Source organism: Vollenhovia emeryi, unplaced genomic scaffold, assembly GCF_000949405.1.
Source record: "Vollenhovia emeryi isolate VEMERY1.0 unplaced genomic scaffold, V.emery_V1.0 DF939156.1, whole genome shotgun sequence".
NCBI lineage: Eukaryota > Metazoa > Arthropoda > Insecta > Hymenoptera > Formicidae > Vollenhovia > Vollenhovia emeryi.
Window position 1 is genome coordinate 1,441,043 of NW_011967210.1, and position 24,442 is coordinate 1,465,484.

Genomic DNA, 24,442 nt, shown 5'->3' on the forward strand with positions numbered 1-24,442 from the left:
TGACCTACTTCTAACGTTTTCCCGCTATTTTCGCTGCCGTTCCGCTTTCGGTCCCGATCGAAAGGACGCTCGCGCGCGCACGCGGCCGGAGGAAAGTCGGATGTCCGAAATCGGAAATCGCTCCGACGCGAACGGCACGAAAACGTAATAATCAATACGGCAGAAGCCCGTACACACTTGGCGGAATTTACCTTCGTGCGCAGCATGCATGATGCATAGACCGATAACGATTTCAAATCAAAGCTAATTGGGGCACAAACGACGTGCAGCCCGGGCCAGTTCTCCAATAACGAATTTAAGATAGTTACAGGATCCGGTTGGATTAACATACGGTTAACATGCGGATCGATCGAGTTTCCAGCTCGCAAATCTCGGATCTGCGCGCCGCAAAGTACTTATCCTATTCGTTTACATGCATAAATAATGTTTCCGCGAGTTTATCTCTAGATCGACCGATCTCGACGAATATAACCGTACCTTTCAAGACGTGGATTAATTACACCGGTGACTCGACACTTGTGCGCCTTGCACGAGCGATGTAAATTTATTACCTTGTTGGCGCGTCAATATTTCATGATTGTTCCGCGTCCCGTGTCGCGTCGCAAAAAGAAGTAGGTACACAACAGAGAAATCTCGTGATTAATTTCTAAGGAATAATTTCAAGTTTCTTAGCGCCTTTGCTCCAAAGATTTTATTAAATTTTTTACATTTTATTAAATCTACTCTTTAGTGAGCGATCTACATTGCTTCTCGCGCGGATGTGCATAAATCTGGGGCGCAAGCTTGGGCGCTCATACCCCATAAACTAATGGAATCCACGAGGAATTCACATAACTCAATTTACGACGTTTTAAACGATCCGCGACCTTCGTCGGCATCGCGTTAGGGCGAGAAAGGTCGGCGCGTGGCGCACCGGATACGTCGTCTCGACGCCGACGTCGTAGGGCCCTCCTATCGGCGCGGAACCAAAGTAAGAAAGGGCGGACGTCGCGGTCGTAGGAGGTGCGGGACAGCGCGACGGCCGGGGGAGAAAAAGAAGAGGGAGAGGCCGGCGGGGACGCGAAACGGAGAGGCCAAGATGTGATAAATGGTAATTGCGCAAAAGTACCGCGACGGACACGAGTAACACCCGTTCCTCATTAGAGGCTTGTTACGGCGCCCCGGACGCGGAGTGATGGAATGCGGGGAGTGAAACGGAGGGGGCGCAGAAGTCGGAGTGTTGGCGAGAAGGCGCCTCGCCCCTCTTGCCCTCCCGACACCGCTTCATCCGCTATCCTCTGCCGAACGTGCGCCTCTCTTCTTTTAGACCAGCCGCACGCGGAGCAGTGCCGCTTCCGTGGGCCGTAACAGCTTTGATTCGTGTTTACCGCCGCGATTCCCCCGGGCACGCAAAAAAATGTTCCGCCGACAGATTTCATACGTTGTGCAGACAGGAATATTAACCCCTCGCCGTCACAAGTCGCGGCTGGCGGTCCCTAATTATCGGTATGCGACTAATGGTAGAGTGTCGGGGAAGCTTCAAGCTATTCTTAATCTTATAATTCGTACGAGGGGTTTCCAGGAATTTCAACTATTTTCACATCGTGATTAATTATTATTAATTTTGAGGGGAATGATATTTTTAGCTTTGTCGATATTGATCGTAGACTTTTCTTCAAATCACTTTTAATTTCTAATCCCTTTCTAAAAAAGAGATGTTACCAGCGCGAATGTCGTCAATATCGAACAGTTGAGGCCTCTTTACCGCGATACCGATTAGTTTTCACGAAGCGCGGTGTGCTTCACTTCTCTTTTAGATTCAGTAAATAAAGATTTGCAACTTAGAAATACTAGAAGTGACAAAACGCGCGCTTCGCGCGCGCAGTTTGTAGTTGGGCAGTGCATATTTTTGAGAATTTGTACACATGCAAAGAAGTAATTGTATACGCAACGTCAATTTAAAATAAAAAGTAATTCAACACTCACTGATACGATTCGCAACAGCAGATACATCGCTAACTATATATGTTAAACTGTAACAAAAAATATAAATATGATTATTATAGACTAATTATGTAAAACTGAAATTATTATATTAAATATACTTTATATTTTATACAATATTTTTTTAAATAGACATTTATTAAAATAATTATATAGAATACTGAAAGTCTTTCTTTTAATTATAAACTCACAAAATTTTATACGTATGGTTTTGTCTCTAACACTTATTCGAATCCTCGTTCGAATCGTTTGAATAAATAAAATAAAAGCACGGAACAGATGCTTTATTTTGTACAAGTTACAAATAATATAAAACTCACACTCGTCTCACCGAATTCTCCGCTGTTGCCCGATGCCACCTTGGCCTCCTCCTCCTCTCAGATTTCCTTGTTGCACTCACACATTATTCACTCGCGAAAATCATCGATCGCGCGAAATTTCGGGCACTCCCGTACGCGATGTGAAATACCGCGAAACGCACAAAATATTATTAGCAAATATCGCGTGAACGACCGAGCGAATTACAGCGCAAACGCCGAAGTTGCACAAATTTCTCTTTTCCCGAAAATGGAACAGACTACACGAAATCGATAGATAATTACAAGCGCGGTGCGTAAACGAGATGAAACCGTGACAAAATACCACGGTTTACATTCATATTTTAGATGAGTTAGTCTCGTAAAAATCTATGTATACGTTGATAAAAAGCCGTCGCCTCAACACGCAATTCGTTTCTCATTACAAGTTGTAAACACTTGATAATTAATCGAGGAACGTTACTTGTTACTGATAAAGATGTACAAATCAATAACGTTTTATCCCTACATTCATCGCAATCGAGTTTTGGAAACCGATAACGCAAATTATGCCGGCTCGACGTTCGGCGGGCGAGTGACCTTCGGATACACGATGGCACGCACATCGTACGTCACCGCGCCGAGAGAAAAACTATAACGAACGTTGAGAATTATTGTTTTTCTCTCAGTACGGTAACGTACGATGTTTTTGTGCCATCGTGTACCGGAAGGTCGCGCACTCACTCGCTCGCCGAACGTCGTGCCGGCAGGCAGCAGCGAGAGTCGCTCCGTGCGTCGTATTACTTTTGCGTTTTCGGTTTCCAAGATCGCGATAAATGTAAGGATAAAACACTATTGATTTGTACACCTTTATCAGTAACAAGTAACGTTCCTCGATTATCAAGTTTCTACAACTTATAATGAGAAACGAATTGCGTGTTGATGCGACGGTTCTTTATTAACATATACATCGATATTTGGGACTAACTCATCTAAAATATGAATGTAAACTGTGGTATTTTGTCACGGTTACATCTCGTTTACGCACCGCGCTTTTAATTATCTATCGATTTCGTGTAGTCTGTTCCATTTTCGGGAAAAGAGAAATTTGTGCAACTTCGGCGTTTGCGCTGTAATTCGCTCGGTCGTTCACGCGATATTTGCTAATAATATTTTGTGCGTTTCGCGGTATTTCACATCGCGTACGGGAGTGCCCGAAATTTCGCGCGATCGATGATTTTCACGAGTGAGTATTGTGTGAGTGCAACAAGGACATCTGAGAGGAGGAGCAGGTCTTGGAGGCATCGGGCAACAGCGGAGAATTTGGTGAGGTGAGTGTGTTGCAGTTTTATATTATTTGCAACTTGTACAAAATAAAGCATCTGTTCTGTGTTTTTATTTTATTTATTCAAACGATTCGAACAAGGATTCGAATAAGTGTTAGAGACAAACCATACGTATAAAATTTTGTGCGTTTATAATTAAAAAGAGGACTTTCAGTATTCTATATAATTATTTTAATAAATGTCTATTTAAAAAAATATTGTATAAAATATAAAGTGTATTTAATATAATAATTTCAAAAATACTCAGCACTAAAAACTTTTTTATATAAACAAAGAAAGTAATTATAACGAAAGTAAATCACGAATAAAGTAAGTTTTTAATTGAAAAACGATGAATTGAATTCTTTAAATACTTTTTAAATAAAATAATTCACATTGATCATGTGAATTATTAAAGGGCGGAAAAATTGCTGTGAATTACGTGTTACGCATCAACCAAATTGAAACACATTCTCCCAATTAGAAATAGAATAATCTCCATTCCAAACACTGTGAATCAAAACATTGTCTTGTGACGGCAACGAGTCAACGGAACGAAGCGCAAAACATATATTAGTATCTCATTTACAGAAATTAATTTAAAATACAAGAAATAAATATTCGCCATATATTTAGTTTGCTAGAAAATATTACGCGGCGAATATGTTAAATATTTGTGTAACCATATTAAATATTTCGCAACAACAAAATTGGCCTTGTGAGTTGACAAAGCCTATTTGTTTGGTAGCGCACAACCCGTTACGACATTATGCTGTCGCGCGCTGTATTATCATTTATACGCGGTAGCGAAACTCGAGCGAGCAGAGCCACGAGCCAGTCCGCGTAATATAATTAATTTAGAATTGGAGAAACGCGCGGAGTATTTAGAATACATTCAATTCAAAATACGTAAAATATTTCGCCGCGAGACCGTCTGGCGTGCAGCTTTGCTGTTTGTTGTTATAGTATACCATGCGTGTATACGTATTGCCGTCGCGCATCCTGTTTGTCATTCGAACGACGACGTTGAAGCGGGCAGGTAGTGGTACGAGCTGCTGCGTGTGTCGTATTACCACTCGAAACACGATCAAGAGAGAGAGAGACTCCAAACGTGATAATTCTCTTAACGAATGAGAGCCCGGCCCGTGCAATTGATATCCGCGATTCGTGCGCATATTAGACGACGGTTATCCATTAAAAAAAGATACGTTCCGCACAATTTATTCATTTGAACCGAGCGACATCTTGTCGCAATTATTGCGGACAATAGTTGGAATTAATTGCCGTACGTTATACAAGGCGCTTTTAATTTCTCGTCGAGTCAAACGTAATTTGCTTATTGTAATCTCAAATCGAGAGGGTGACGTGCGAGTCGTCGAGTCGGACAATTAAAATTGTGAAAAGCCGTGCGAGACGCATCGAACGCACGGTAATAAATAATTCGAAGCGCGAAGAGCAGAATATTCGATATAAATCCGTTTGATAAAATGTTAAATATTTTCGAACGACAAAACAACCGGCACGACCCCCGGGTTTGTTTTCGGAGCGCACGCAATGCCGCAGCAGCAGCAGCCACTGCGTGCCGTGTTGGAGTGACGAGACTCGAGCGGGCCGGGCATGGCACGAGCCGCCACGTGTATTGTCACACTGCCCATCGAAACACGATCGCGACAAGAGCTAAGAGAATACGCGATTCTCTGTACACAATCAACAATTATCGGCCACGATAAATTGACCCTTTCGCTTGATTAACATTGATTCGTCGTGCTAATTCGCGAGATTTGCGAAGATCCTCGGTGCTCTTTTCGCGCTCTGTTGACGTCGCTACGTACCGGTGAAGAGCGTGTCACGTGTGATTAACCAGGGGTGTCGTACAAAGTTGTACAATGTGTAATTATTCCATTCCGGTAATTAGTACGCACGCCCGTGATAAACCGCGCTCCCGCAAGTGCCGTGCCGTGTTACGCGAGTGCGACGAGTGAATCTGAGAGGAGGTGGAGGAGGAGGCGCCGGGTGGCGGTGGCGCAGCCATGGGGTTAAGTGAATTATTATTTTCCATTTTGCCGATCGATTATTTGTTATTACAAACAGCAAACGATTATTCTTCTGAATATTAATAACGTTCTGCGCGTTGCTTTACAATTTACATATATTTTTATTTTATAGCTCAACATGCTTCGACGTAGTCCGTCGCTGCGCATCGCTGTGCGATGTATTGTTCTCACGTAATTAGACTCCTTACTTCTAATGAAATAGGGTAAGGTGACCAAATTCGGATCAACAATTTGATGAGTCGCTAATAAGCGACATAAGGACACATCGATGCTTTTTATGAATTCAACAATATAGCATAAAGTTGTAAATATATGAAAGAGCAAAATTTAAGTGAATTACTCAGAAATAGATTTGCCAGATACGGTCAAATAGAAATCATTGATGTTGTTAAGTGAATTACTTTAAAATGTCGCTTATTAGCGACTCTTTAAATTGTTGACCCGCATTTGGTATCTGATCCGAATTTGGTCATCTCGCCGTAAAATATGAAGATACGAAAACGTCCGTGTTTCAAGACGTGAGACTTTATTTTGGTTGTGACACGCAGATTCACACACAGTGATCACAATTCAGTTCCATTGAAATTTTTTAACAATATAGATTCTAACATAAAAATCTCTCAAAGTTGCCAGTAATAGATAACAATAATCAAGCTGTTTAGTCGACATTAACCGGCCATTATGTTTTAATACAGAAAATTTATTGCGAAAAATATGACCTCAGCCAGGGTATATACGAGTATTCCTAAAATATAGATTCTGTAATATCTATGCGTGATATACCTTTTATTTCCCGCCGCGTGCGCATGCCCGATGCGGCGCGAGCATTAGAGATGGATTTAGAAATGCAGTCCGTTAAGGAAAAGTACGGGACAGAATAAAACGGGGAGCACATACTTTTGCATAAGTGCATAAACATATGCATAAAGAATTTGGTTGGTCCATTTCCTTATGCATTCGCTTATGGACCAATTTCTTTATGCAAATGCTTATGCATTTGTGCAAAAGTGTGCGCTCCCTGCTTAAAGAAGTTCTTCTTGCACAAAACTCAGCGATTGAGTGATTCATCCGCGTCTTGTGTCCTACCAGAGCTGGTGGGAGGCCAGCTCAGATACAAAGTAGGTCTCCACAACTCTGAGTATTTTGAGCAACGTGCTCTGAGTAGTAATTACGTTAGTTTCATTGTATCACTCGTACCGTCCGTTTTATTAATAATAAATGTTAAATTTCGATAATAATCTGACAAACGCGTCGTCGTCTCCAAAGATAAACTTAATCCCACCAACTGTTTGCGAGATACTTGAGACATCGAGCCTGTGCTCCAACCACTCGACGGCACTTTGTTCGTGTGTTTGCTTGTACACGGCGACGTTTAAACAAGTGTTTCAGCTGGGAGGGGGGGGGGGAGGAGAGGGTGCGGCGTCGAGAAGCGCGCGAGATTCCGAGCGCGCGGAAATATTAAGACGCGACGGCGACATGAAAAGCGGAGTTTAAGAACCGCGAGTCCCCGCCTTCGGTTTAAGTTTAACCCTCCCTCCCTCCCGTCCCTCCTTCGCGCTGCCTCTCCACCCTTTGAAACGTCGGTTCTCGTTTCGACTTCGCCGTCGTCGCCGCCGCCGCCACGGTCTTCCACTTTGTTACTTTTGCGCGAACGAGACGCTGCGCGCGTTAATCTCCTCCCTCGCATTACGTCTGATAGAATTTCTCCCACGTTTCCGCGTCACTTTCGCTTTTGAAAAATTCCGCCGTCCGTGCAAGTTACGCGCGCGGGGACATCACAAAGCGCGAGGAGATACACTCGCGACAGACTTGTACGTGGCTCCGATTCATCACGAGGGAACGCGTCCTCGCTGTTGTATCCTCGTCTTGAGAAGACACTCTAACGAAATCTAACTGCGCGAAAACTGCAGGGGGCGAGAGGGAGGGAAGAAGGGCACACGATCCCCGAGATCTTATAATACCCCTTCTGCCTGGCGCACTTTATCTTCCTTCCTCCCGACTACACCTTGTTCCTCTTTTATTCCCCGCGCTACTCCTTTACCAGAAGTCAGAGACCGCTTTGATTTTATTGCTTCTCGCTTGTCCGACATCACTCAGCTGGCTCCTCTGAAAGGCGTTTGAAGATAACAGGCTGTTCCGGTGAAATACTACGAAAGCTAAGGACGTCTGTAAAATAAACGCCGATACTTGCACGCACGCGCTCGCTGGCCGTTTCTTTTTTTTGATTAACGGCTTAAACCAGCCGCTGGTAAAGAGTTACTTGTTTCACGAGGACGTTCGTTTTTAACGAGCCGCGCGATTACCGCGGCGATTGAATAATAAATTTTGCCGAAAGGAAAGACGATCCGGCAATGATTATGGCGCGGCTGATAGAAAAGGGACAGCGCGGGATAGACGAGAGGATTCGAGGGGTTGCAGTTTATGCATGTAAATCGCCTCGACTTGAGTCGCTGCTTGTTGTTCTTTGCTGCCTTCTTTCCCTCGCCTTTCCCTCCCCTCCCCCTCGCCCCGGATGCATCGACGTTTTACGCGCGTCGCTGTATTTTATTGCGGAAAGTAGCGATATACGTACAAGGATGGACGCATACAGGGTGTCTCGGAATTGTCCTTTTCACGGTGGATACTAACTGAAAAAAGAAATTTAATGCTTCTTTACTGCTCTTTTAGTAAGAGCGAGTAAAAATGAGGTTCTGGCGTTAGCGAAATTTAAGACAATTTCGAAAGAAAATGCTAAAAGGGAGATCCATTTATGTTCTTTACACCCGGAAAAAAAGTTTGTTTGAAATCAAACAAATTTGTTTGAATTTTGACTTTACCAGACTTTTATTTAGTTTCAAAGAAATACTTTCTTTACCTTAACCAACACTTTATACGATCGAGACTGAAATTTCTAGGAGAATCCATATCTATTTCTTAAAACCTAGCGAGTGTTTTAGCAGGAGTAAATAAAAATTTAGTAGATTCCAAGAAATATGATTTCAACAAACGTTTGACTCAATTAAATCTTTTTTTCTGAGTGTAAGGATTTAGCAATTGCTGTACAATCGAATATTTTTTCAACACTTTTCTTATTTAATGAATTTGCGGTCCGGATCTCCGGGCACTTCGGCGTGTTTATCTCACATTTTTACTGCACTCGATAATAACCCTAAATTGCTCGAAGAACTCGCGGATAAAAACGTAGCGACAGTTCTAGGACACTGTATATCTATATGCATAGATGCATAAGTGGCGCATACATGTATGTGCATCGACGGGTTCGATTTTCCACCCGCTTTTGTGTCCCCCGCGGCGCATCGATTCGCGGTGTATGCACTTTTCGGCTCGCCCCGTTCATCGAAAATCCATTTATTTGCATTAGGTTCGTTTTTGTAAATAGTAACGAAATCGATAGGGGCGTGTACGTGAATATCCTTTTCATTTTCATATACAGGTTGTCTCAAAACTGCCGGCGGACAATTAGATCTGTTGAGGATAATTGGCGTTGTATTTTGCATTAGCATTTATCCGTTGTTTCGCATATCGATGACACATTGCTCTCGCGTGATAAACGCGAGAGCAAACAAGAGAGACAATATTCTCGCGTGCGTAATCTTTCCGGACAGCTACGGCTCATTTGGACGATCGTTTCCCGCTCGCTCGTTATCTCGCACGTTCATCGCGCAATGATAAATCACTCGTGGACTAATAAGTGCCGCGGATACAAAGGAAGAGCGCGAATCGAGCGTTGCTCTGTAAAGTACCAGTAAATAAATCTACGATCCACAGAGGTGATTAATTAGGCGCGAGGGGGATTGTGTACACGAGCCGTAAGCTGAAGAACACAGAGACTGATTGACGGTGACAGAATTATCGGCTTTTAGGCGTCCCTTAACGCGCGACGTTGAAAAATGTCGGCTATTAACTCTCGGCTAGTAACGTAAGACACTTTTTGCATCGTACGGAGCAGCGGGGAAAAGTAGCGTGAAATGCATTTATAATTTACATTACGTTACAAACGTCAGATTTTGCATTTACATATTTTTATACACCGAGACGTTGAGGTCGCTTTTCGGTGGTACAGCCAGAAAAAAAGTTCGCTTGAAATCAAACCAATTTCCTTTGAATTTTGACATCACTAGACTTTCCTTTAATTTGAAAGAAATGGCTTCTTTACCCTCACCGAAACTTCACTTGATCGAGACTGGAATCTGTAAGAGAATTCACGTTTTAGTAGAAACAAATGAAACTTTAGTAGATTCAAGGGAACACGATTTCGACGTATCTCACGTGTTTAACCTAAATCAATCTTTCCTCTGGGTGTAATTCACTGAATAAAATTTTTTGCTACCGTAGCTAATCTCGGTTTGCTGAAAATATTTTGCTGCCATAACTTTCTAGACCACAGCAAACGGTTTGCTGTCGCGCCTAACCCAATAGGCACGGTAGCAAAATATTTAGCTATCTAATAAATATTAGCTGTTCGTATTTGCACTGGAATTTAATTGCCACGTGCAGTTTTTAGCTACGGCAGCTACACTTTTTTTCTGCGCTAAATTCCAACGTCTCCCTCCCCTCGATATTGTTTAGAATTAGGAGCGCAACGGCCCGAAGCACGGGAACGATATTGTATGCATATGCAGTAATTCTAACGCGCGTTACGGAGTCAAAGCGAATTATATTAATTTGAATAAATGTCAATTTGTTTACTAATCGTGCATGAAAGCGAGCACGCGCGGCGCGCGTTCTGCTAACACAGTATAACGCAACCAGCGCTACGATATTGCGTTTCACGGCTGAAGCTCGTAACAGGACTAATGATTAGAGCGTTTCCGCGTTTCGTGTATTACCGCGCGTTCCACATTCTAAATATTTGTGGGAAAATTATCGGGTCCAGCTTAATTAAACACGCGGCGGTAAAGATCGCGTATGCGGGTCAGCGCGTAATTCAGCGGACGTAAGGGTAAATCACATTTGGCAAAATGTCCCGAGTGCGGGATCGCGCTGTGCTTCGTTCGCCCTTTCACCGTGTCAGCCGAGTGACTCAGCGCGCGTCTCTCTCGGAGCACACACCTTGAGAAAAAGACTAACGACTCGTTTAGAGCGCGAGATTAGAGGACAAGATGAACGAATGCCAGTGTCACTGGCGCGGCATAGCCGCGTCGTACAGTTATGCTAATGCACTTTGTACGGACGATCGATCGTTCGGAGATAATCGGGCATCGGCCGCCCGGTAGCAGAAGAAATGCATCACGCGCGCACGGCTATTTAATTACGCGGCCGATTATGCCACTGACAAATCTGACACGCGCGCCGCTCGGAAAGAACTTACGTACAATGCCCCTTTGACGCGCTGATACCTAAATAAACGCGACGTAATAAAAGAAAGGAAAAAAAATCGTAATATCCTCGCGCCGACACGGTGATGTCTCTCGACGGAGGCAAACGCGCTATCCGGCCCTCCGAGGAAATATTGACCCTCCGTGCGCACTTTTTTACGAGTCCGGCCGCATCCGACAACTTCCAAAACGCTTCTCTAACGACCAATCCTTTCCTCTCGTCTGCAATAATGGACTTTAATGGCAGCCCTGGTACGTCTAAACAGTCCTCTCGAGTGTTTGCGCGCGCCTTTCCTTTTCAACCCGGTAATCCGTGGGTCAAATAAAATCGTTTACGAGCACAATGAGGGACGGACCTGCCTCCTTCGTTCCGTCACGAAAGTACTCGGCTTAAGTGCTGATTATGATCCGTCTCGGGCTATGAAAGGTGCTGGATCATCCCACAGCATTGTTCTCCGCTACGCGATCGGACACGATCCTGAGTGGCGTGTGACGGGTCCAGTTTGACGCGTGTGCCATGGCTTTTGGACTTTTCCAAGAGTTTAGATCACGCGAACACGCCAGGGTGATATTTAAGAGTCATTTCGATGCTTGGTCACGATTCATCATCCTCGAAGAAATATTTACTAAGCGGCGTGCTTTCTCGTCACGAAATAACAGTTAGACATCACAGCAGTCGCGGAAGCTTTGGAACGTCATTGGGAAAAAGTTTTACTCGGATTAAGATTGTTTTTCATACGTTATGTAAAGAAACGTCGTATTTTCTTTTACGAAAAAGAATTTCTCGTCTAGTTGTGACGTTGTGGCCGAAACAGGATGCACGATGGACGTGACTGTAGACAGCCAACAGATTTATTGGACGGCTTGACTATAGTATTTTTACACGGGGGGAGAGAGAATTTTCTCTTGAAGCTTACCCAGAAAATCATGTCATCGTGGGAGAACGTGGCATTTTCAAGACCTTTATGAGAGTTTTTGAATTTTTACCATACATTCGACTAGTAAAATGTGTTAAAATGTCAAAAACTCATAAAATTCTTCGAAATGCCACGTTGTCCCGCGAGTACATGATTTCCGGGATAAATTTTAAGAAAAAATTCTCTCCCTCGAAAAAGAGAGAGATTTTTGTTTCTACACGGAGAGAATTTGTTCTCAAAATTTATCCTGGAAATCGTGTACTCGCGGGACAACGTGGCATTTCAAAAAACGCTCGTAAAGGTCTTCTCTCGAAAGAGAGAGAGAGAGAGAGAGAGGGGGGGGGCGAGAGGGTCGTCGGCAAAGGCAAGGAGAGGCGTCCTAGAACGGTGAGAGTTGCATGGTGAAAACCATGGAGGATCTTCTTCTCGACGGCGAACGTTTTCCACTCGAGGGACATCGAGTGGTCCCACGTTAAAACAACGAAGTCACACAAATCAAAACCATTGAATATCCACTTACGACCATGGCGAACAGACGCTCGCCTATTGCACCTTTTACCTTAGATCTTTTCGAGAAATGTATCTATTTGAATTACCGGGAATTCTTCTCGAGGGCACTTGAGAATTTTTGTCAGACATCTCTTTCTGATTTTATGTCTCTCGTTCCAGTCGTACAGAGTACGAGGAAGACAAACGCGGGTAAAAACGTTTTTAAAAAGGAAGAAATTAAAATGCATAGGAACCATTTGCAAACATTAATAACAGTACCTATTGTTTTGCAGTAAACGCAATATTCTTACGATATATTACACGTTATATATTACGCATTGTATCTAACAGTCGGGATATCATCTCGGACGTAGCCAGAATATCTCACGGTCTCTTTAGTCCGGCTGCGATCAGTAAAATCCTCCTTTCGTCAGCATTGTTACGGAAAATCAGCGCGCATTTTTCACGAGTCGACGGACAATAGGGAGGGAATGCCGTAGTATCCGACGTAGCTGCCTTCCATTGTGATTTTTCCGTTTCTTTCGCGAGACTCCGTCCATTTGTTCGCGGCAGATCGAAGTTTGCGGTTGTTTCGCACGGCCATCCGCGCCCGAAATGCTACAGGTACCGCATTCTGATAAATGGAAAGTCGACCGGCCACTACATACAGCGCCATAAATCCAGACGTCGCGTGATAGACGATCCTCGAATAAAGCCCTCTATAATTCCGGGTTATCTTATCCGCGACGTCTGTCGATAGGGCGAACGGTGAACACTCGGAAAGGTTCCTTGTATTTCAGTTTCTCTCAATGAAGTAACTGAATTCAGCGGAATGGAAGAATGGGGACGAATTAAATGTCCCGCGCGAGAAATTTACAGTCCCGCGTCCTGTCTGGTCAACTAACATGATCAAACTGAAGAAAAGTATATCTGCGTGCGTGTGAAAATGACAATGCATAAATTTTCATCTGCGAAAGTCACACGTCGAAGTCAAACCTGTAAAGGAGTTTGTCTATATAAATTACTGGGTGAAATTTTGATCGCGTAACGTAGCACCTGTGAAAATATAAAACGCACACGGCACTTATGTTTGCGTGCAGATTCTGTTGCTCCCGACTGCGCGAAATCCTAACTAGAATGGATCTGAGTCATCGACGCGTGCCTTCGAACGCGACAAGAGGATCACGGCTGAGATCAATCCGCAAATTCGCTCGCGTTCTCTGCTGCATTTTGCTCTCCGCGTAATACACTATCTTCTCGGATTTCCTACCTGAGGGTTGTCTTATGCCAGAGTAAAAATCATTTGACGAACGTTTACGCGGGATGATCTCGCGGGCGAATTAATTTCATAATTAAAACGCGTGTAAAAGAAATACGTAAAATAAATGAACTTTAACTATTTCGAAATTACGTTCTTGCGGAATATATGAATCAAACTGTACGTCGGGGACAATTCTATCGATTAATAATATTCATCGTATTATTTAACGAACAGAACAGAACAGATTGCGGGGGAAAAAAGGATAGTTTCGATCTGGCAAAGAGTCGCCCAACAGGATGGCCTCGTTATAATCTTTCGATTCATCTGGCTCGACGACGAGCCTGCTGCGAGCCAAGTCTCTCGGAATCCGTAAACAGGCGGCAGGTTTTTTTTTCGACGACGAAATCAAAGGGAGACGGCACGTCGTTTCTGTGTTTCCACGAGCGTGTTCGGCTCGCCCACGTCTTACGACGCGGCCGGCCGCCGCACGAAAACGAATCTTTCTACACCCGAAGGCTCTACAGATAATTAACTGACATTAACGTTCCATTCGTCGGGCGTGGTTACGTCCGCGGTTAGCTCGTATTTCTCTACGGGAGAGTCGGTGCATACGTGTTTTTACGACTGATAAGGATCGCTTTTCCACCGAGACATCCTGCTCCGCGCACCTCGTTCCCCCCCGCTCGTCCCAGCCCCGTCCTGGACAACGACTCCGCCGACAGAGCGGATTACTAAATTCATTGGCTTCGTTTTGTACGGAGGACCTGGCCTCCACGTCGCCGACATCGTTTCTCCTTGGCTTCCGCGCAATTAGGGTCAACTCGACGATTTGTCGGGAGCGATTTCTCTCAGAGAGCTCCCAACAGGAAAAAGGTACCGGTATCTCGGTAAACTCTCCTGCTATTTAATAGCGATGCATCTCAAGTTCGGTCGCGCGTCATACGGATGACGCTTCTTCACGCGGCAATTAAGGGGATGCTGGAAGTGATTCTTCACTTTTTTTGCACCTTTTGCTCCTAGAACTGTCGATTGACGAAGACATCTGTGTACAGACCGACAGTGTTCCACTATTTGGACTAAATCAGAGAACGGCATGGTATCATCAAAATTAAGTTTAGGAGCCTAGCAAAACATCTATTCACTCGAATAAGTTATATGTTAGGTAACCACTATTCGTACTAGATCAGAGAACAGCATGGTATCATTAAAATTGAGTTTAGAAGTCTAACAAAAAATTTATTCACTCGAATAAGTTATAGGTTGGATAATTGGGAGTAGATTTTTTCTTAGGCTTCTAAACTTAATTTCAATGACACCATGCTGTTCTCTGATCTAGTCCGAATAGTGGAACATTGTCTGTCTGTACACAAAAGTCACGTGATTTGTATAATATATTACGCAAATGTCATGAATTTACAGTTCTAGATGAAAAAGTGCAAAAGGTGCAGAATCAGTCCAGCATCCCTTTAAATACCATGCTACGAGGTAAATTATCTCTCGGAGACACCCTGCGGCATTACTCTTCGATAAAAATTTGTCTCGTAAGTCGATAAATAATAGATCGAATTAGTTACAGATAGAAATTGCGAAACTGTTTAGGAGAGACATCTCGGAGCGCTGCGGCTATTGGAAATAAAATTAATAACCGCTCGGCAATACGAGACGACCCTCGTCATAGCGTCTTGCGTTTCTATCGGCGTTAGAGGTAAATGAAACGATATTGAGTAACATTCGATTAAATCGAGTCGACGTGGGTAACGGAGATTCGCGCGAATGGCGAGTCGCGTCGTGTGTGGCGCGCGTTTGCGCGGAAATCCGTAAGCGCCGATGCCGCCAATAAAATATGCATGTACACTCGCAGCCCCGTGTAGGTGCCGCGGCTACATCCCACGTGGCGTACCCTACACGGACGTCTCGCGTGTATTAATCTGCATAAACTCATTCCTATGCAAACGAAGAGATTCGACGTTGAACTAGGATATCACGCGAAGCCTCCGCGGCTTACATCGCGGCTTAAACGACCTCCTATACGCGCACACGCGTGCGGGCGCATGCCGTCCGCGTGCGAACCGTGGTGTGAGCGCATAAATATATAGATACACGTGTGTGTGTGCGTGCGTGCGTGTGTGTGTGTGTATCGTAAACGATACCGATCGTAAACGGAATCTCCTTCGTCGCGTCGACGGCATAATAATTGCGAAATCCCCGTTTTCCGAGTGGTAGACGACGCTGGCCGGCCATCCAAGAGGACGGCGACGACGCGAAAATGGCACCTGCCTGAAACGATCGCGCGATAATCTGTCCCCGCCGCAGTCCGCGAGATGAAAAGAAAACAATCGATGAATAATTTTGTGGCCGCCGGAGTGCTTACCGCGTCCGGGGAATTGATTTCGACGGAGTGCGCGTCGCGAGCGTTAAGTCCCTCATGAATACAATCAGGAGATAAAGCTTTTATGGCGACTCGGCGTATAAACGATACCGTTTTCCGATAATTTCTAATTTAACACTCGGTGCTTAGGGAGATTAAATGTTTACGCGAGCGAAGGAACGTTTCGTCGTGGCGTTTCGCCAATCGGCGAGTCTCATTGTGTACCGCTGCGCTTAATCAAATGTCGCGGCAATAATTATGCCCGTTGAGAAGCTCGCTGTATCACTTCACTTCATTCTTCGGTTACCGCGGTTTCTTACTCCGTCAATTGTGCGCCAGGAAAAATATACCTATTCTCTCACCATGTTTCAACCCCCATTAATCCTCGTCGTCGTTCCGTATATTAGTATCAGATATACGTTTCCACAAATTAAATAACGGAGAAGAAAGATTGTTTGCTTGTGACTGGGTCGCGGTTAATTTAATTATCCTTCTCGCAATAGGGAGGGATTAATTCCCGCGTGCAAAAAGTACTCGGACGCGACTCGTTTGCCTCATAAATATTCCGTTGCTCGATTACAGAAGATAAACTCATTGATATAATCGCCATTGATACACGCTGCGAGCATAATATTATACATCACACGTGGTCGTTTTGAAGTCAAATAAAACATACGATAAGTACTGCGATCATGCAGCTGAGAAAGATTTTGCAAGAGGAGTGACGCTCCACCGGTTCTACGATAAGTGAGAAAGAGAGAATCGATCGATTGATCTTTCCAATTTTCTTGGCTATTTGTAGTACAGATTTTATTACATTGTTAATACGCCCTTTCGACATTCGTTTAAACGGCTTACTCCCCTCATAACTCGTTACCTCAGCTGGCAATGCGTTACACGTTTTCACTTCTTCATACAATTTACACTCTTGCGCACTCGTCGTTCGGCGGAATCGCATTACAATGTCCTCGGTTTGTCGCGTTTTTCTTTCACCAACATTCCCCCCACTATTTTTAATCTATTTCTTAATTGCATTCCCGCTAGCATGTTCTTTAGATCTTAAAAGATCTCGAAATAAATGTATACGCATTATAGTGTAGCCTCTGTCTTATGGACATAAACTGCAGCGCTTGCAGCACGCTCTCCACTTTGGTGCGTGTATCATATTTCTCCCATTGTAATATTTTTCCCATGACTCTACTTTGTACTTTTTGCAATTTACTTAATTGTGTCTCCCCCATGCTGATTAATAGCGTTGCATAATGCTCGAAGTGAGACTATGATTGTCTTACACATATATAGCGTCTGGTGTACGCTGATATAAAATTACCTGTTATTATATTGAGACAACTCGTTTTGTTCCCTACTTTCTTTAGCGTATAACCACGGTGATCCTTAAATGTTAATCCATCATCGATCATTATGCCTAGATATTTTATTACTCCATTTTAGTTCCGTTCAAACACTTTAGTAATATTATTCTTTAGTTCCTTCCTTATGCTTTTAACTCTCATATATTTTAGTTTCTCTGCATTCATTTTTAACCTATTTCTATTCATCCATTCTTCTACTCAGTAAATCCCGAATTAATTTCTACCCCTATTTCCGCGCTATTTTCTTCAGTTGCACGTATATTAACGTATCGTCTGCAAACATTTTTATATTGCATCCTCCTGGACAAATTTTGATTGTCATCTTTGTGTACTGTGAATAACGGGGGTCCTAAGACACATCTTTGCGGTACTCCGTGAGGATCCCTTAGTCATATTTTTTACCGACACAGTCAAATATAGTTTTGCGCTTGTAATACATTTTGTTGGCGCTTTTATGCACAAAATAATACCAGGATAAATTGCGAATTGCCTTTATAAAATTGCAAAATGCGCACTTTAATGAAAATGTTCTGCTATGGGGTCCACAACTTAATCTGGTATTATTTTGTGCATAAAAGCGCGCTAGTAAAAAGAATTACAAGCGCAAAAACTATATTTGATTGTGTCGGTAAAAAGGATGGCTGAGGGAACCTCCTAAGTTAGACCATTTATCATTAAATCGAACCTGCTACGTTCTATTCTTTAAATATAATATAATTTTATCCATTCTAATTGTAAGACCATTTTCCTAATCCCATATTGATATAATTTTCTTTACTAATCTTTATCTATTGTTTCAAAAGAGAGAAAGAAAGAGTTTATTAGCGCTTTGGGACAAGTCTCTTAAAGCACAGAAACAAAGTACAAGAGAGAATTACAAGAATAATGTAAATAGCATAATTACAAAAGTAAAATTTAAAAAATAACGAGAGAGAGAGAGAGACGCGTGCCGCAGAACAGATTTCGCATCATCGCGGCTATAAGCTGCGGTATGTAAGTTTAATGCGGAGCACGCGAGGCCTACGAACCGAACGACTTCTTACTGTCGTTCTTGCGCATTACTTATTCACCGTCGGCTCAATTACCAACGGATACTCCATCAAACTCGAGACACCTTTCTCACCGATTTCGAGGGAGAGAGAGAAAGAGAGAGCCACGCTCGCGCATATGTCTGACGTGTATCGGAGCTTGCGCAAAATGGGAGTAACGCATTATCGGCCGATAGGCTCGTAAGCCAATAACGAGCTCTTATCGCGCTACTCTCGTGCGTTCCTCGTTGCTCTCCCTGCTCCCTCCCCCATCCCTTCCCGAGCTCGATCTCTGCTCGCGAAATTTATGCTCACGAGCACTGGATCTCACGGATCCCGGGGATCGAAGCGGGTTAAAAATTACCGACGTCTTACAAGACGTCTTTATGTAAAACTGACACGCGTCGCAATTCTCGTGCCATTTCTTCCTGGAAAATACATGACATGGGAGTCGCAGGAAGTTTAGCTCCGCCCTCGGTTCGTACAGGAAGGAAACGGTCCCACGTGCAGCGCATAATCGACAGAAAACTGAACGGGGATTATAGGCAGATCGCATGAAGACATAATGTCATTCGTGCATTATTCCCTGCGGAGTTTCGATACCGCACGGTCGAACCTTTAAGTTGGAAAATTACACGGCTAAATGAACTCGGCATTCAACTGTTACGAGACTCATAATATGAAACCACTGATAAACCATAGGAATATTATGTGACAATTACATATGTAAAATAGTTGTACGCTACAATTCTTAGTAAAACTAAATATCCTTCGTTATTTATTCCAATGAATAAATTTTTCTGGATAAAAATATTTTTGCAACGTCTCCCTCGTGCGCGACAGTTGCGAGTTGCGATTTTCAAAAGCACGGAACTTGAGTTTTCCACATTTCAATGCAGCATTCAGAATAACATTCTCGCGCGATAATTGCGCGCGTCGTTTCCCCGCCAGGGCGGATTCATTCTTCAGGAGCAGTCGAGGAGACGACTCTCTTTGTCGCACGCCTACTCAACCCGGCGATCGTCAGGCATGGCATAACGATCGCGCTCTTTTTTGTTTCAGGTTGACGAGGCAGAAATGGCACGGCGGGAGTCTCGGTGAGGAAAGGGCGAGGGTGAAGCCCTCGCAGGAAAAGGGAGCTATGGTGAAAAGCTTGGGTTTCCTTGCCAGAAGGGCACCACCTGCTGTCCACCTTTTCGTCGTTTTGCTCGCGCTCGCCCCCGCTTACCACGGCGTGGACCTCTGTAAGTAGTTCCTAAGCTCTAATCCGCAGGCCTTATAGTACCCGTCGCGTCTCGTCGTGAAACTTCCTTCGACTATAGCTCCTTGGCTCCAAGTCGCGCACAGGTTGTTTCGTTTATAAGTTATTAACGACGCGGAGGTTGCGCGACCCCGCAGAACTTGCGCCGCAGTCGACGAACTTTCGATCCGGGATCGGCTTTGACCGTGGTCATTAGGTATCTTGCGTACCTATCTGGCGACATTGCGTCTCATCATTCGGGTCGCGCGCGCCTATATTTAGCGACGTCTCGCGGCTTTCGAGTGGGCGAGACCCGAACATTTTAACTATTAATATCATTTTGTACCTAAAAAGGTCCGGATCAAGGTAAAAGTTAATACATGGTTGAGAACTTCAATCAATGTTGTTACAATTACAATTAATAAATCACAATCAGCGGTATACAGAGTGTACTAAAACTACCGGATATCCTTTTAATCATAAATTCTTTAGAAAATTTCAAGACGAAAATTCTAATGCAAAAATGTCGAGGCTGTAATAGTTTTTAAGTAATAAGCGATTATATTTAACAAATACTGGGCCTGAGATTTTGCGCGCTCAGGCACGGCGACATGACAAGTGATAAAAATGTTACTACGAATGTCGCCCTTTTTATCATAGTAATAACTTTTGTGGTAACTGATATTGATCGACCACTTTAACAGCCGCAACACTTCGAGGTTACAACATGTTGCAAATTTTTACTTGAATTAAATAAAAAGGGCGACATTCATAGAAACACTTTTATCACTTATCACGTCGCCGTGCCTGAGCGCGCGAAATCTCAAGTCTATCATTTGTGAAATACAATCACTTATTATTTAAAAACTATTGTAGCCTCGACATTGTTGTGTTAGAATTGTCGTCTTGAAATTTTCTAAGAATCTGTGATTAAAAGGATATCCGATGGCTTTAGTACACCCTATATGCTTTAATGAAAAGAATAGTCCTCTAAAAAAATGAACGAGAATAAAGAAAATCCCACGTTCAGGATAGTACGAAGTAGCCCATCTTATCGTATTAATAATAAGTAATCGCTCTGTTCCGAAGCCCCGTTCGCGAGGAGCGGCTTAATAGAAATAGATTTCCGGACGTAGGAGAGAAAAATTGCATCGTAGCCGCGATAATGGAAAGCTTAATAATTGCGCCCCTCGCGGAGCCCTCCCAAACAACATCCTCAGCGAATTCCTCCCTTCCCTCGTAATCTATCTTAGCGTCAATAGCCGGAAAGTAATCGATGTTTTCCTCGAGCGAAGTCCCGTTAACGACGAGCGACTTTTACCGGACGTCCTCCAAGGGTGGGAATATCATGCGAGGCGTCCCGCACCCCGTCTCAAGGATTAACCCTTTGAAGCATACAGTTTTCTACTGAACCATTTTTTGTGAAACTTTGTACACAAGAGTTTTTGGGATCGCTGATTACGAATCCGTTATTAGATTTTCATAATTCAAGATGGCGGAATTCAAAACTTCAAAGAATAACATCATTTAACTGTAATTTAACTACGCTAAGAAACACTATTTAGATATGATTAGGACCCATGGAATCTAAATTCCAGTTGAAAATTCTTATAGAATACAAAAAATAGCACGCGCGAAATGGCGGATGCAAAATTGAAATCTGATCATTTTTATAAAAATTTTGAGTTTTCGAAATCTGACATCAGATTCGTAATGAGCGACCCCGAAAACCCCTTTGTACAAAGTTTTCAAGAAATAATCTTGAAAAACTTGGTCAATAATGAATTTTTCCGAAAAAATTGCTGTTCTTTCATATCTGTTTATTCATAAAACTTTTACAATAAATATTAAAGACTACTCTACTGTTTTTATGTTCTTTTATCGCTAAGATACCAAAAAAATGCAAAAAACCCGACCTAAATGCGTTAACTAGAAATTAAACGGCCAAAAAGTAAAGAGGTTGAGGTGGTAACGTGGGTTACCACCGTGCTTCAAAGGGTTAACGGAGAGGGAGGTGCTCGCGTCTCGAGAAAGTCACGAGGGGTGTCGCGTTTATGCACCCTTATTCACGATCGATTTACGAGCACGATATCCCACGGCGACTCGTTACAGGCCGGACGGCGCGGACAAAGGAAACGGATTCTGCCGGTCAAACTTGATCGTGGACCGGCGCGGCGGTCGTGAGAATTCCGGCGAGGGCGCGCGATACGCGCGATATGTATCGGCCGGGACCTTCATTAATAATAATAGCGATTCGCTCTCGCCATGTCGGCCAGCCGGAGATCTCGATCGGCGCGTTCCCTCCTTTTGTTGGCACGACTCTCCTACCGTTGATTCGAATCGCCCTCCCGCGTTCTGCCCCCGCTGAATTCGCGGACATACATTAGCGACGGGATCGGGCAGTGCATCGGGCTGACCTTCATTAATAATAATACCGAGTTCGCCATCGCCGGCGCGGCCATCTCGAACATGCTCCTCGCGTTCTCGCTCGGAGCCGCGAGACGCGGACTCCGCCGCTATCGATGCCGGCCCGCTCCGCGGAATCCGGGGACATATATTAGCGGCGGACATATCGGGAGGGCCTTCATTAATAACATAGCAGCGACCGGAGTCCGGAGCGCCGATCGCCGTTTCCTCCCTTTGTCGTACTCGGCTCTCCCGTCGTCGATTCTAATCGGCCGACGCGGCGCGGCCCGAGGAAGTCACACGGGCATGCATATATTAGAGCGCCGGAATCGCGATATGACGAGGAGAGCTCCGTTAGTAATAACGGCGATCAATCCGATTGGTGCCCGACGCGACGAGCGCCGCGCGCCGCCGTTCGTGGGCGTGCAATTTTCCGTCCGCCGATTGCGATCGAAACGCGCGCGGCTCACATCAGCGACGCATCGCGCCCCGATAGACATATTCCTCCGGTATCGCTCCCGACTGCCTCTCCCCGCCGCGGGCCGCAAATGACATTGTCCGCCCAAGTTGTGCCAGCTGTAAACTCGGGGGCAGAGACCGATTGTATATCACGGAGAATGCGTGTCGCGCAAATTGCGAGCATTATATCCGTAAGCCGCGTCGGCGAGTCCGCGCTTTACGGAGATTCCGTTTCGGCGATAAAATATACGTTGGATTAAAACGTAAGACCAAAGTACACATCTCACAATGGCCGACGCGCGGAATTACGAGGCGAGGGGTGCGGTATCGTCGGAAGAACACCGGCAAACTTTCGCCAGTATTAATGGCCACCTACATGCCCGTTCTGTTCTGTTGGCTTAGCGCGGATTCCTTCCGTTACGCTCCCCGGTACGAAGCTGCGTCCCACCCCCGGCGATCCCCCGACGACTCCCCCGTGCGCCCAGCGGCTCGCGCTCGCTGCCTCCGCACTCGATATCCGGGCATTAGGCATTATCGTTGCCCGCTACCGCGTCCGGACCCCCGCTCGGGCTACTTGAAATTTTAGCAATTTCCGTATCGCGTAATGGGTACCGTTACTCGAACCGGTAAACCGTAATCGATGCCGCGCTGCGTCACGCGCGCCAGGCCTCGCCGCGCGCCGCGAACGTGGCGGGCCAGGTAGTCGGGGAGTTGTCGTATCCGGATTAGTTACGCTGCGATACGTGCTCCTTTGTCGAATTACAAGGACCCGACCCGCGTAGCGTGTCCGCTCGCGCGCGTCTGTGGACTCTCGCCAGCTTTGACTTTGTAATACGCGACGAAACGTATCCGGTCCGCCGCGCCGGAGTGAACGACCGATACGCTCGCGGTCGGATAGTCGTGGGGCTCGCTGCCCGCTGCGATATTATACGTTCCCACAGACAAAACGGCCGATAACGCGTGGGTGCTTTAATGACGCCTTGAAAGCAAGAAACCGCGAAATGTCGCGGGTCCTTACTGTCGTCCCTAATGGCACCGCCGTGACGCGGATGAGAGAAAGAGAGAGAGCGCGCGCGCGTGCACGCGTCATACTTTGTTCGGATTTTATTGCACGGCCGAGCCCGACCGCAGTGACGCCTTTCGAGGATGCACAGAGAGGCCAGAGTAATGTATGCAAAGTAGACGGTATCGTTTCCTCGACGGCCCTCAGCCCTGTCATCGGTGCTCGCGTGGGGGCTGACCGATCCTCGCACGCGACACACAGAGCTCCCCTCTCGGGTATTAAATCTCCGAAAGACGGAGCCTTTTATGATCCTCATTAGCGTGCAGTCGCGACGACAACGAGAGTCTGTAAAGTCGAGTGAATTTATTACGACCGCGGATGTGTTAGGCCCAGTCTACTATACAATGAGTCGTTAGTCGTTAGTCAGAAGTCAGAACTATATGACGGACCTTTTTCTTCCACCTAGAAAGGAAAAGGAACAACATATAGTTCCGACGTCTGATTAACGAATCACAACTCATTGTAGACCGGGCCTAAAAGTTACACGCGTAACGTTTTGCGCTCCCTACGTCACTTCTCGTCGCCGCCCGAAGAGGACGCGATACGTGATCGACGTTATACACAAAACGTAGTAACAGTCAGGGAACAAAAAAGACAACGAATTCTCAACGTTCGTTGTTGTTTTTCTCTCGGCTCGGTGACGTACGATGTTTGCGTGCCATCGTGTATCTGAAGGTCGCTGCGTTCTCACTCGCTCGCCGACCGTCGTGCCGGCAGGCAGCAGCGAGAGTCGCTCCGTGCGTGTTATTACTTTTGCTTATTAATTTTGCGTTTTCGGTTTCCAACACTCGATCGCGATAAATGTAAGGATAAAACACTATTGATTTGCACACCTTTATTAGTAACAAGTAACGTTCCTTGA

The 24,442-nt window shown here is 44.9% G+C and overlaps 1 protein-coding gene across 1 annotated transcript in view; it reads left to right on the plus strand.

Moving 5' to 3' along the window:
- The window catches only part of LOC105565027 (epithelial discoidin domain-containing receptor 1-like), a 168,342-nt gene that overhangs the window by 63,757 nt on the left and 80,143 nt on the right, over positions 1-24,442 (plus strand). The window contains exon 2 of the mRNA XM_012017844.1: positions 19,475-19,656. Within this exon, the coding sequence (XP_011873234.1) occupies positions 19,554-19,656 (103 nt within the window). The 5' untranslated portion in view covers positions 19,475-19,553. The remainder of the gene's footprint in view (positions 1-19,474; positions 19,657-24,442) is intronic.